Genomic DNA, 14,144 nt, shown 5'->3' on the forward strand with positions numbered 1-14,144 from the left:
TGGTCAGTATCTGATCTACTAAGAATGACGGCAGGGCTCCCAACATGAGCACATTCCAATAGATGAAACCAATAAAAGGACTTTACTCTTTTATGTGTTTCAGTCATTTGACTGCGGCCATGCTGGAGCACCGCCTTTAGTCAAGCAAATCGACCCCGGGACTTATTCTTTGTAAGTCTAGTACTTATTCTATCGGTCTCGTTTGTCGAACCGCTAAGTGACGGGGACATAAACACACCAGCATCGGTTGTCAAGCAATGCTAGGGAGACAAACACAGACACACAAACACACACACATACATACATACACACATATATACATATATATACGACGGGCTTCTTTCAGTTTCCGTCTACCAAATCCACTCACAAGGCTTCGGTCGGCCCGAGGCTATAGTAGAAGACACTTGCCCAAGGTGCCACGCAGTGGGACTGAACCCGGAATCATGTGGTTGGTAAGCAAGCTACTTACCACACCACCACTCCTGCCACTATATATAAACTATAGATGAATGCATATTGAACTGGTCAAGGCTATCATGGTTACTGGTGACTTTGGTTGTTTCTTAGTACTTCAGAAATAGAAATCCTAAAATACTCAAATGATGAACCCTCTTCCTTTCCACTGGTTAGCTGGTAACAGCTTTTTATAAACTGTCTTTTTTCCCCCCTCAGCTTTGTACTTTAATGTATTTCTCTGTTTTATTATATGATCACCTTTTCTGTCCTTTCTTGTCTTCTCCTTCTCCTTCCTGCACCACTTCCTATATTTACACTAGTAGCTATTAACAACTAATGTCCCTTTATTTTCCCCCACCCCGCTACAGACCACCCTCTCTCTCTCTTTCTCGTTACTATAGTTACTTTAATAAAGAATTTTAGTATATTTATAGCCCTGCAAATTATTTTGACAAAAACACCTTCGTTCATTCACACATATTTTTTTCTTTTTTTTTTTTCTTTTTTTTTTATTCAAGACCATTAAAACTTTCAACAAACAACCAATATATTTAGGTTTCCTAACAACTAAGTTTATAAAAAAAAATAATAATAAATGAATAAAAATAAATAAAACTGCCTTTCCACCACTGCAATCACCACCACCACCTCCTCCTCCTCTCCCCCCTCAATTCTCATTATTGAAACAGATTATAGAAAGACTCATCATTTGAGATAATGGAAAGAATCATCAATTATGTAGTGTACCAAAATAACTCCTCTGTTACAAATGCACACCTGTTAATGATTCAAATGAGACCTGTAATTTAAAAAGACGAAACAAAACACAAACAAAAAAAGAATAAATGCAAGATTAATGATTCCATATATGTTGGTCTCCTCTCAAATCTCTTCTGCAATATCATATGCTTTCTCTATTAATTCAGAATAAAGTATTTATTTGGATTAGATCAGGCTTGCCAGAAGATTGGGTTACAAGTAGTAGATTATGCTACTTTTCAAGAATGCATGCCACCAATTTTTTTTGTTTTTTTTTTTTGTTTTTTTTAGAATATTTGCAACTTGAAAATTCTATGTATTAAATGTAAAAATCCTTTGAATATCGTTAAACTATCAACTAAGTAAATTCCAACTAACCTATTCTTTACACATACATACACACATACGTACATACATACATACATATATACATATTGGGTCATCCCATAAATAATGTGTTTTATTTTCAATTGTATGAACTTAAAGTCGGGGAAGTATGGGATAAACTACCTGCAACAACTTGCTATAAAAGCAGGTAGTAATTTTACCTTGTCCTTATTGTTAGTGCAAGTTTTGAAGAGTGCAGTTTGATTTTAAGTTATTTTTTCAAAGCTATAATGGAAGTGACAAAGGAGCATATTCAGTATATTTTGTTTTATGAGTTCAATAAAGGCAACAATGCAACGAAAAGTGTGAAGAATATTAATGCAGTATATGGGGATCGGACAATAAGTGTAAGCCAGTGTCAACAGTGGTTCTAGAAATTTCAAGCCAGAAACTACAGCCTAGAAGACAAGCCTCATCCTGGAAGATCTGTAGAGCTCAATGAGGACATCCTATAAACTCTGGTGGAACAAAATCCCATTGTAACTGTTGAGGAACTAGCAGAGAAGCTTGGATTTAGTCATTCAACTAGTCATTCAAGTCAGTGCTAGAAGAAAAATGACCATCTTTGGTTTCAAGACAAAATGTCTTCCATCAGGATAATGCTCAACCACATACAGCAGGGATGACATTCCAAAGGTTGGAGCAGTTTGAATGGGAAATGATGCCCCTCCCACCATATTCACTGGACATTGTTCCATCTGATTATCATTTATTCTACAGTCTTCAAAATCATTTGGATGGAAAAAATAAGAATTCAGTAGATAAGGTCAGAACATTTCTAGAGGAGTATTTTTCATCACAGACAAGGGAATTTTGGAAGAGAGGCCTTGCAAGTCTACCAGATTTAGAAAGACGTTGCAGAGTAGGTGTAAGGGCCATATCTGGTTAGTTTTAACATAAATCAGATGGAATATTTGGGCCGGATATGGCCAGATTAAATGCTAAGGGGTTAAAGCTAAGACATTAGGCTCATTAGAATTGACACATATGTCAGATTAACTTCCCTGGTAGTCCTCCTCCCAGCTACTCAGATGATAGTGATGTATCCTCTCTCAGTTTCAATGATGAACCATCAATTTTTTGATCAAACAAACTACTTACTCATTAAATTAATACACACCTGTACTGCTTAATGTCAAATTAGCATGACATAGTTTAGGACAAGGCTACAGGTAGAATCCATACATGTTTTCACACAGCTTCACTCTTAAGGCCTTGATTGACACTTACCTAACATGTGAGATCAAATCCAGGATGTGATGATTGTCAAATGAATTTCTTATCCATTTAGCTATTCCTGCATCTACAGATGACTTATAGTAATGGCTAAGCAGAATGATCTACTGTTATCTTGGCTGAAAATGTGTGTTTATATTCCCTATCTAACTGAATGAAACATTTGAGTGTGATTGTTTGGATGCTGTTGATGTGGTACAGCTGAGTGAACATAGAACCTGTTTTGGCAACAGTACTTTTTGGCAATGGAGGCAACATGTACATGTGTGCACAGAGTATAACACATACTGACAGAGAGGGGTAGCAAGAGAGAGAGACATTGCAATCTATTAATTGAGCATAATTGACATTAACAGTTTCCCTCTCCTCATACACATAGAGAGTAATGTACTCACAAACAGAGATATAAAAAGAGAAAACAAAAGAAACATCAACCCTTTAGCATTTAAACATGCCATATCTGGCCCAAATGTTCTGGTTTATGATCAAACTGGCCAGATCCAGCCCCTCATACCAACTCTACAATGTCATTCCAAAAATAAGAAATCATCAAAATTTTGATATTAATGCATGATTAATTGAAAATAATGTGAATAAATAAGCATGACATTTGACAGGGTAGTCTGAATACTAAAGAGTTAATTAATGAATGGCTCCAACAACTCACAATCGACTGGGACTCCTCGGTCCATGTTTCAAGATGTGTTAGGTAGGTTGCCAATGCTCATCACTGACTAGCAGCAGTAGGCAGCTTTTGGACAATCCTGTGGCTGCCACCCTGTAAAGGGCAGCTGCAAAACATGACTGGCTGCTCTGTGCATTCTAAGGGTGAGGTACGTTAGCCCGTCCCCATCGATTAGTCATGCCTGCATTCTAGGAGCAACGGGCCCAGTCAAGAGAAGCGCAGGGATCCCACCACCAACCGGCCAAAGCCAGCAGTGGTGGGAAGCTGCCCTATGACCTATGGACACCACATGCCTAAAACATCTAATCTATAAATAGCTCGGAGTCAAATCAATAACACCAAATAGATAGCACCAATACAACTGTGTCAAAACATTTTATACTCATTAACTAATACTTAATATTCCTGCGACATAGCACAAAACCCCTATTTTTCTTTTGAATTTAAAATTATATTATAAGCACCAATCTGAGGACAAAAAGAAAAGAAACAAAAAGAAAGAAATTGGCCAAACAACAGAATTCTGACTATATATCTATTGCTTGCTGAATACAGAGTGCCTGCTTGTTTCATCTTCTTAAATTTGATACTATAATTTGTTCCTGTTATTTTTAAATGTACTATTTTATGACCCCTGGAAAAACTGGCTATTTTGCTAGTCTAAAGATAAAAACTATGCAATTAAAATTGCAGTAACAGCTATTATATCTACATAGAGAAAAAGAATGACAGTAGCTCCACTCCTATAAGTAAATCTATAGTGTTTGTAGCTTGTAATATTCTTGTGGCTTTTTTTTGTTGCTGTCTCAGTGGCCTTGTAGGGAAAGGTGCTGTCAGGCAGCCATGTACATAGGGGATGGAGGTTCTAATCATTTATAAGGCTTGGCAGCATTTCGTCTGTCTTTACGTTCTGAGTTCAAATTCTGTTGAGGTCAACTTTGCTTTTCATCCTTTCGGAGTCAATAAAATAAGTACTAGTTAACACTGTACCAAAACATTTCATACCCCCAGTTGAACACTGGAGTTCATGTAATTGACTTACCCTCTTCTCTATTCTCTGTTTTCCTTAAACTGATTCATTATATATATATATATATATATATATATATAATTTGTAAAAAACATAAATCTGGAGAAGTACACTCTAAGATGTGGAGCAGTATATATTTCACTGGGGAAGACCGGTTTATTTGAAGAGATCTTAGGCCAACAGGTTTTGGGGTCTGATGATATACCATAAAGTTAAGCCCTTTATGGATGGGAAACCCAGGGTAATCCTATAAACTGGCCTTCCCCAATGAAATATAAATATATATATATATATATATATATATATATATATATATATATATATATACGGGCTTCCACAGAGTTTCCATCTATTATATTCCCACACAAAACATTAGTTAGCCAGGATCCTATAGTTAAAACCATTTGCCCACAATGCTGCACAGTAAGACGGAACCTGAATCCACATGGTTACAAATCAAGCTTCTTAACCACACGGCCATGCCAAGGAAATGAAAAAACAAAACCACAGAATTTGAAGAATCCTCATGACAAAGAAATTTATTCAACCCTTCCAACATCTCAGGAATAGTCATGTTATCATTAACTTAGTTAATGCAGTGGGTGTTAAATAGCTAATTAGGCAGTGAGAGAAAAAAAGACAATACTTGTCAATGACTAATATTGTCTTAATTACTGTAATGTGTGGAAATAACTCTGGACATGTTTTGGCCTTATCTTTTATCTGTTTCAGTCATTAGTCTATGGCCATGCTGGGGCATCAACTGCCTTCAAGAACCTTTAATCAAATATATCAACCCCTGTATTTTTTTTTTTAAACCTGGTACTTTATTCTATTGGCTTCTTTTGCTGAACTTCTAAGTTACGGTGATGTAAACAAATCAACACTGGTTGTCAAGTGGTGTCAGGGGACAAACAGAGATGCAAAGACACACTCATAAATATACATATACATATATATATATATACATATATATATACACTCACACACACGGTGGAGCTTCTTTCAGTCTCCATCTACCAGATCCACTCACAAGGCATTGGTCAACATGAGGCTATAATAGAAAAAAACTTACCCAAGGTGCCACACAGTGGGACTGAACCTGAAACTATGTGGTTGAGAAGCAAGCTTCTTACCACACAACCACACATGTGCCTATTAAATCTATTCAACAAAACATAGACTTCCCAGTATTAGTTTTGACAGGCTACATAACTGCAATAAAGTAATGGAGTATGCAATATGCTGTACCCTGTATTAAGTATACAGATCTCATTTTTGAAGTTGGTTAATTTGTTTAAGTGTGTTAAAAATAGTTTTCTTCTTTACTTTTTTTAATTAGACTGATAAAGACTAAACATACTCTGCTTTGGAAGCATGTTAATTTGTACCTACATCTGTTAAATAAAATCATGTTCTTTATTTTCCTTTGTTTAATTTTCATTTTATAAACGTTATACTGTATACATGGTATGATATATTTTAAGAATTTTAAGTGGATTAATAGATATCAAATAGACCCTGCTTTAGAAATATATTAATTTGAATCTGTTAAATACAATTTAATCCTTTACTTTTCATAGTTTAATTTAGGCGCAGGAGTGGCTGTGTGATAAGTAGCTTGCTTACCAACCACATGGTTCCGGGTTCGGTCCCACTACGTGGCACCTTGGGCAAGTGTCTTCTACTATAGCCTCGGGCCGACCAAAGCCTTGTGAGTGGATTTCGTAGACGGAAACTGAAAGAAGCCCATCGTCTATATATGTATGTATGTATGTATGTGTGTGTATATGTTTGTGCGTCTGTGTTTGTCCCCCAACATCACTTGACAACCGATGGTGGCGTGTTTATGTCTCCGTAACTTAGTGCTTCGGCAAAAGAGACTGATAGACTAAGTACTAGGCTTACAAAGAATAAGAATTTGCTCGACTAAAGGCAGTGCTCCAGCATGGCCGCAGTCAAATGACTGAAACATGTAAAAGAGTAAAAGAGACTACCTCCAGAAACTCCAGAAATCTGGACCACTTCTAGCCTCAAGCTTGCTGAATATTAAGTCCTACACTGTATCAAAAATTTCTGTAAATGAAGTTTAACTTCAATTCTCCTCCCTTGGTTTAGCTATTTGGGTGTTAATAAGAGGTTGCAAGTTCGTGTCTTATGAGACATATATATTGTAAATATACCTAACTCTATATACATACCATGAGTGATATAACCCCACCTCAGTAGGCAACAGCTGTATAGAGTTCAGATCTTCCAGTAAGTTACTTACGTCTAACCTGACTAAACACTTTGTGGGCCTAATTTCGATTTGAAACTAAATATATATGAATGTGAATCCAAATATATTATTCATAACCAACCTGTACTGGTATTCTAGTTATTAAATTAGATACTACATGGCAAAATGGCAAATTTTGGTACTCTAGCAGTTAAATATTACATGATACTGTGACAAACTTTGGCATTCTCATAATTAGATACTAAATAATACAGTGACAAATTTTGGCACTCTAGGAAGCAGGTGGAGTTGTATGGTTAAGAAACTTGCTTCTCAACCATGTGGTCTTGAGTTCAGTCCTACTGTGTGGCACCTTGGGCAAGTGTCTTCTACTATAGCCTCGGGCTGATCAAAGACTGCAAGAAGCCCATCCTATGTATATATATGTATGTCCTATGTATGTATGTGTTTGTCCCCTACCTCAACACTTGACAACCAGTATCAGTGTGTCTACATCCTTGTAACTTAGCAATTTAGCAAAAGAGACTGACAGAATAAGTACCAGGTGTAAGAAATAAGTCGTGGGATTAATCTTTTCGACTAAAGATCCTACAAGGTGGTACTCCAGTATGGCCACAGTCTGAAACAAGTAAGAAAAAAAATAAAAGACTATAAATCTGTGATTGGCTAAAAGGCATGATTTGTTTACATCCATGCTTTCTTTATTCTGCATATTAGGCTGTTTTTTTACTTTGCATGCATATGCTGTCTTTTTTTTTCAATTCAGCAAGGCCATATTAAGATATGCACACGCACATACACAGAGTTTTTATCCAACATAGCAAGGCCAGAGAATGCCTCCAGTTATATGCATACATATGCCATCTTTTCCCAGCATAGAAGGGCCATATTAGAATTTGCTTTCTTTCTTTCTTATTTTTTTATCTTGATGCTTTGTCAGGAGAGAAGGGCAACATCCTTGACATTTTATAAGGCCTCCAAGACTATTGGGAGGAAGGGAGGAATATATCTTCAAACCAGGGACATGGTCCAATTGCATGCAACAGAGTGAACTGGCTATACACATACCGTACATATGATGTCTTCAGCAGGTCTTTAGCCACACGCACACACACTCACACACTGTCTTTATCATATTAGGATGTCATTAATTGTGCATGCTCACATGCAAGCACACACACACACACACTCGCATACACATGCACATGCTGTCTTTATCCGGTACAGCAGGACCATATTAGAATGTCTCTAGATATGCTCACATAAACCTATTAGGTGATAAATGATGCTGAAAATTGATAAAAGGCCAGAAGCATAATCATAATTGTACTTGGAATATGCTTAGAATGTGGTATTGATTCCCCACATGGCTTTCTTTCATTATTTTCTGTTTCTTTATTCCTGCTGGTTTTGCCTAAATTCTGAAGCACACACACGCACGCATGCACGCACGCACACGCATGCATGCACACACACGCATGCACACACTATAAAGTCAGTTCGTTGAGCTTGACCTTTTGTATTCCTTCAACAAGTGATTATGTCCTATTGACTTTAAGATGAGATAGAGTTGTAACATTCATACCTTTTGCCCAATGCATAAGCAAAATGAGAAAAAAAAAATAATAGCTTAAACTGAGAATTGACCTATAGTTTTAATTCACTGGGCTACTACCATTTACACCAACATGCACACACACACACACACACACATATGCATCCTTTGCATAGTCATTAGGCCAACTACAAATAGCAGTCAAATATCCTTCAAATCACACCCTATTGTGTTAACGCATTAACTACCATGGCCTGTTACTGGAACTTACTGATGTTGCCTCATATTTCGCAGTCATGCTGTATACTCTTTAATTACAAAGAAATATAATTTTTTTGCATTCTTACAATCTATATATATATAAAACAAAGGATGTCTGTGTGTATGTCTGCATGTGTAATATGTATGCATTTCTACAGTTTTCAACCGATTTTCACCAAACTTTACACACACAGGGGGTAAATGGTGTTTTACACAGATTTTTCTCTAAAAACTGCAATTTTCAACCTATTCTCTCCATTTTCTCATTCTCTGTTTCTCTTGCTTACATACATTCTCTCACACCCTCTGTAGTAGTTCCTCTCTTTTAGTCTATGCCTTTTTTCCTTCCTCCTTTTTCCCTCTTCTCCTTCTTTCTTTCCTTCCTTCCTTCCTTTCTGCCTTCTTTCTTTCTTTTTTCTCCATCCCTCCCTCTTTCTTTCTCTTTTTTCATTCTTTCTTTCTCCCTCTTTCTTTCCTTCTTTCTCCTTTTCTCTTTCTTTCTTTCCTTCTTTCCTTATGTTTGACTAAAGGCAGTGCTCCAGCATGGCCACAGTCAAATGACTGAAACAATTAAAAGAATAAAAAAAACCATGCCATTTTGATCCTGAGCAATGCCAGGTATCTCTGCTAGTACTTCAAAATAAAGCTTTAATATTTAGCACTCATGTCATTTAAATATCTTCTAAACCATTTCAAAGATACAGACTAGAATATTTTCCCAAATTATGAAAATGTACCACCAATGGTGCATATGGAAGTTGTGTGAAGTTTATGATGAACCACAGGTGGTACATGTTGTGGTTAACGTGTTAAAAAAAAAGGATATGTTGAATAATGAATGTAGTCCTAGATACAGTGCCATCTTAAGGCATGGGCAGTTTGGGCAGTTACCCTGGGACCCTGTTCTGATCTATGTATGTTATGTCAATAAGTAAATACATCAAGACCCAGTGCATTGATTTGCCCTGGAGCCTGTAATGCTACTAAGACAGCTGTGCCTAGATGCCCTACTCTTGAAAACAACAAGACAAGATGGAACATTTTTTGATCAGAGGTTTGCTCAGTTAAGGTTGACCGAGGGCTAAGCAACAACAACAAAATCATAATTTCAATCTAGTTTCCATAGTCGTTTTGTCAATTGTTATTATTTTGAGAGGGAGAAGGCAGCGAGCTTGCAGAACCATTTGTACATCGGGTAAAATGCTTAGTGGTATTTCTTCCAATTGATTATGTTCTGAGTTCAAATCCTGCCAAAGTCAACTTTGCCTTTCATCCTTTCTGGGTCAATAAAATAAGTACCTGTTGAGCACTGTAGTTGATGTACTTGACTACCCTTTACCCCTAAAATATTGCTAGCCTTGTGCCAAAATTTGAAACCATTATTTTGAGAGGGAAAGGCCAGTCTTAGTTTGTTGGGTTATTTCTGTTCAATATGTAATATTTCTTGTTATTGAATTTCAGATGAGGTTCAAAGTGTGGAAGACATTGACTGTCGAGTTTACAATTGGGAGAAAATGACCTGTACTTGGGACCTTGGAACCAGATATTTGCACATGGACAGCATGAATGTCACATTAGGCTGGACAATAAGGTAAGTTTGTTTACTTTCTATAACTCTTTAACATGATAGGAAAATGTACACCCATAGGTGATGACATATTGCAGTGTGTGGAACCAAATTTGGTTATGGATACTATGTAATGAAATTTGGAAATTTGATTATGTTTTTAAGCTTGTGGCTGGAGAGAGAATGCAAATATTAATATATTGGCCAAATCTCTATTTTGAGAAGAGTTGGCTAATATTTCAAGGAAATTCCTCAGCAGAAAACACTTGAAAACCACTAGTCTGGAACAAGGGTGGTTGTCTTTGTACCTCAAGCAAAAAACAAATGCAGCAGAACTTCAGCTATGAAAAAAAAAAAATAATGTATTTTTAATATTCTGGTTTCTCTAGCAGACTCACAGGAAGATTTTGAACTTCAGCTTCCCGCCATTTAATGAAACAAGTAAACAATAAATTATGCAACGCCTTTGCTACTAATGGCAATAAATTATATTTACTACTAGGTGGATTAAGCCAGCAAGAGTTAAATGTCTTAACTATAGAAATAGAACAGCGCCAATGTTGAGATATTACCAAAAATAAAATAAACCCTTGACCTTTCAGTAGGTGGGGTGATCTTTCAGTAGATGCGCCATCACTCTATCAGATTGATCAACTTGTGACACACCCTGCCCACAAAAACCTTAACAAAAAAATTACACCTAATATTTAGAGTAATTTACCTAAATTTTAGAATCATCCACCAGAGACAAGATATTTACACAAACAACTCTTTTTTTTCTTTATATATATGTTTTTCCTCTTGTTTATTTCTATTTTTTTTATGTGCCCTAGCACATAACTTTGTTTTTGCCACCACTATGCTTTTTTTTCTTTTTTTTTCTTTTTTTTTTTTTTTGTCTGTCACCAGTAGGTTCTGTTCTTTATTGTGAAATGGTTAGGAGTATAGCAGACAAGAAGCTATGTGCTAATCTACTGATTTGCAAAAATTATCCCACTGAAACTAGCTTTTCACAAATTGTGTTTTATCTTTCACTTGTTTCAGTCATTAGACTGCGGCCATGCTGGAGCACCACCTTGAATTTTTAGTTAAACAAATCAACTCCAGTACTTATTTCGTTTTTTAAGCCTGGTACTCATTCTATCAGTATCTTTTGCCAAACTGCTGCGTTATGGGGACATAAACACACCAACTCTGGTTGTCAAGTGGTGGTGAGGGGGACAAAGACACACACATATATAAAAGAATTGTTCTTATTTGCCCCCCACCCCTCTAAGTCAGCCCTAATCAAGCTGCCATCTTTTATTTAGATTTAGACACAATGGACCAAGGACTACATTACTCAATGTGTCCTTTTTTTTTATAAAAAAAAAAGACTAGTTGGATATAATTTGAGGAAGATTTGGCTGCTATATCTAAAAAGATGAGCAACTGCATACAGACCTTTTCATTAACTCACGGAAGTTACTGTCGACCATTTGGAAGTATTTGAGTTTGGAAACAAGAAGGAAATGTTTTTATCATCATTGTTCCTTTTCCTCTACATTCTTTCCTTTTATTCTCATCTTTCTATTTCTTTCACTGTACTTAAGCCCAACTTACTCTTCTTCCCTAGTCTCTCTCTCTCTCTCTCTCTCTCTCTCTCTCTCTCTCTCTCTCTCTCTCTCTCTCTCTCTCTCTCTTCCATTCTCTTCCACCATATATACTCTTTTACTTGTTCACTTGTTTTAGTCATTTGACTGTGGCCATACTGGAGCACCGCCTTTAGTCAAGCAAACTGACCCCAGGACTTATTCTTTGTAAGCCTAGTACTTATTATATTGGTCGCTTTTACTGAACCACTAAGTTACGTGTACGTAAACACACCAGCATCAGTTGTCAAGCGATACTGGGGGGAGAAACACAGACACACAAACATATACATACACACACACATATATATATATATGTATATATATATATATATATATATATATATATATATATACGACAGGCTTCTTTCAGTTTCCGTCTACCAAATCCACTCACAAGGCTTTGGTCAGCCCGAGGCTATAGTAGAAGACACTTGCCCAAGGTGCCATGCAGTGGGACTGAACCCAGAATCATGTGGTTGGTAAGCAAGCTACTTATCACACACCCACTCCTGTGCCTATATATATATATATATATATATATATATTCATCAATTTAGGGCCATTTTTTTTTCCCATGCTGACATGAGTTAGATGGGACCTGACAATATCTTGACACTCACCACAATCCTTTTCAATCTTGCACACATCTTTTATCTCTTACTTGTTTCAGTCACTGGACTATGGCCATGCTGAGGCACTACCGCAAAGGGTTTAGCCAAACAAGTCAAGTTTGGTGCTTGTTTTTATGACTGGTACTTTTTCTCTTGGTTTTTACCAAACTGCTAGGTTACAAGGATGTAAACGAACCAACATTGGTTGTCAAATGAGTCAGGTGGGAACAAACACAAAGATACACACTACAGGATTTCACACAATTTCCTTGAATTTCAGGAAGTTTGTATGCAATGGATGCAAGCTTCATTGGATCTATGCAATTTCTGCCTCACCAAAGGAGATCCTGTCTCTGCTAATGAGGAATTGCAATCTACAGGAGGAGAATGCAACCTCTGTCGGTATGAAGCTATTGACAGGTCAAAATGACAAGGTTGGCCGGAGCTGAAACCCAGCCATAATTACAATAATGGTAGAAGACACTTGCCCAGGATGCCACACAGTAGGACTGCACCCAATACTGCATGCTTGCTGTTGTATATGTATGTAAATTAATTTGGCATTGTTTCCACAGCTGGGTACTTCATCACCAATAATTTTCCAACATGTACTGGGTACATTTTATCATGCCACCATCATTAGAAATTGTTGTTCTCAACAAAACCAAAGAGTCCTCCTCATGTTGTTTCTGATTGACCTATCTTTTTTGATGTAGTTTTTGCAGCCTGGTGCCTTTCCTTGGACAAACTAATTTTTAACATTGACTGAATGCTTTTATCCTCTCACCAACACTAGAGGTTGCTGCCCCTAGATCACCAGGACCTTGTGTGTGTGTGTACAGATGTATGTACCAATACTCCCAGGTCCATTCTGACCCACAGCAGTTGTACTTTCCAGAGTCTGATCTATGTATTAAATAGATTTCCTAGGGACAGAGGAGGCTCCTGTTATTTTTGACAAAGCTGTTGGGGAAGGCAGCTCATCAAGGAGAAGAATACACTGACATGAAACTTGCAGTCAAAATAATACCAACCATTTTGCAATGCTTGTCATTGGAAACTGCTAGGACAATCAAGCAAGTGGCAGAAAGCATTGTACAAGCTTTTGTCACTTAAATCTAATGACATACAGATGTCTCATTATGTGAGACCTGACCAGATAAGGCAGTCATCACATATATATATATATATGCATAATAGGGATAGTTTATCCTGTTCAGGCTATATTATTAACATTATCCTGCGATTGAGAATTTAAAATCACTTCTTTAACCTTCTAAGACATCTCAACGCTTCTAAAAGCAAACTTCGTTTGTTTGTTTACGTTTATTGTAATTTGAATTTAATATATATATATATATTATTAATATTATAGAAACCAGGACAGAAGATGGAGATAAGATTAATGAAAATTTATTAATACGTTGACAAGACCTACAATTGTTTCAGTTCATTGCTCGTGGTATAAAATCAATCAAATTTAATTTAATTTAACTAAATCAATTTGGTTAATTATTACAAACAGGAATATCTTCAGAGACGGATATACAAAGAAATTTATATATATATCATATTTAAAACACAATGAAAACATTAAATGATCAAACAGGAAAAATACAGTTTACCATTAAAGTTAAGGGTTGAACAGACAGAACACAACAAAGAGAAAAAGTTAGACAAAAGCAGAGCAAACGGGAAACTAGATGAAAACTTAATAG

General features: G+C 36.5%; 1 protein-coding gene across 6 annotated transcripts in view; it reads left to right on the plus strand.

Annotated features, from left to right (window-relative positions):
• Nucleotides 1-14,144, plus strand: part of LOC106881088 (uncharacterized) — a 925,009-nt gene that overhangs the window by 661,094 nt on the left and 249,771 nt on the right. For all 6 annotated transcript variants that reach the window (XM_089361538.1, XM_089361539.1, XM_052972352.2 and 3 more), the window contains one exon: nt 10,076-10,205. In XM_089361538.1, coding sequence (XP_089217664.1) covers nt 10,076-10,205 — 130 coding nt within the window. The remainder of the gene's footprint in view (nt 1-10,075; nt 10,206-14,144) is intronic.

The sequence above is a fragment of the Octopus bimaculoides genome, chromosome 13, assembly GCF_046866305.1.
Source record: "Octopus bimaculoides isolate indiv1 chromosome 13, ASM4686630v1, whole genome shotgun sequence".
Lineage (NCBI taxonomy): Eukaryota > Metazoa > Mollusca > Cephalopoda > Octopoda > Octopodidae > Octopus > Octopus bimaculoides.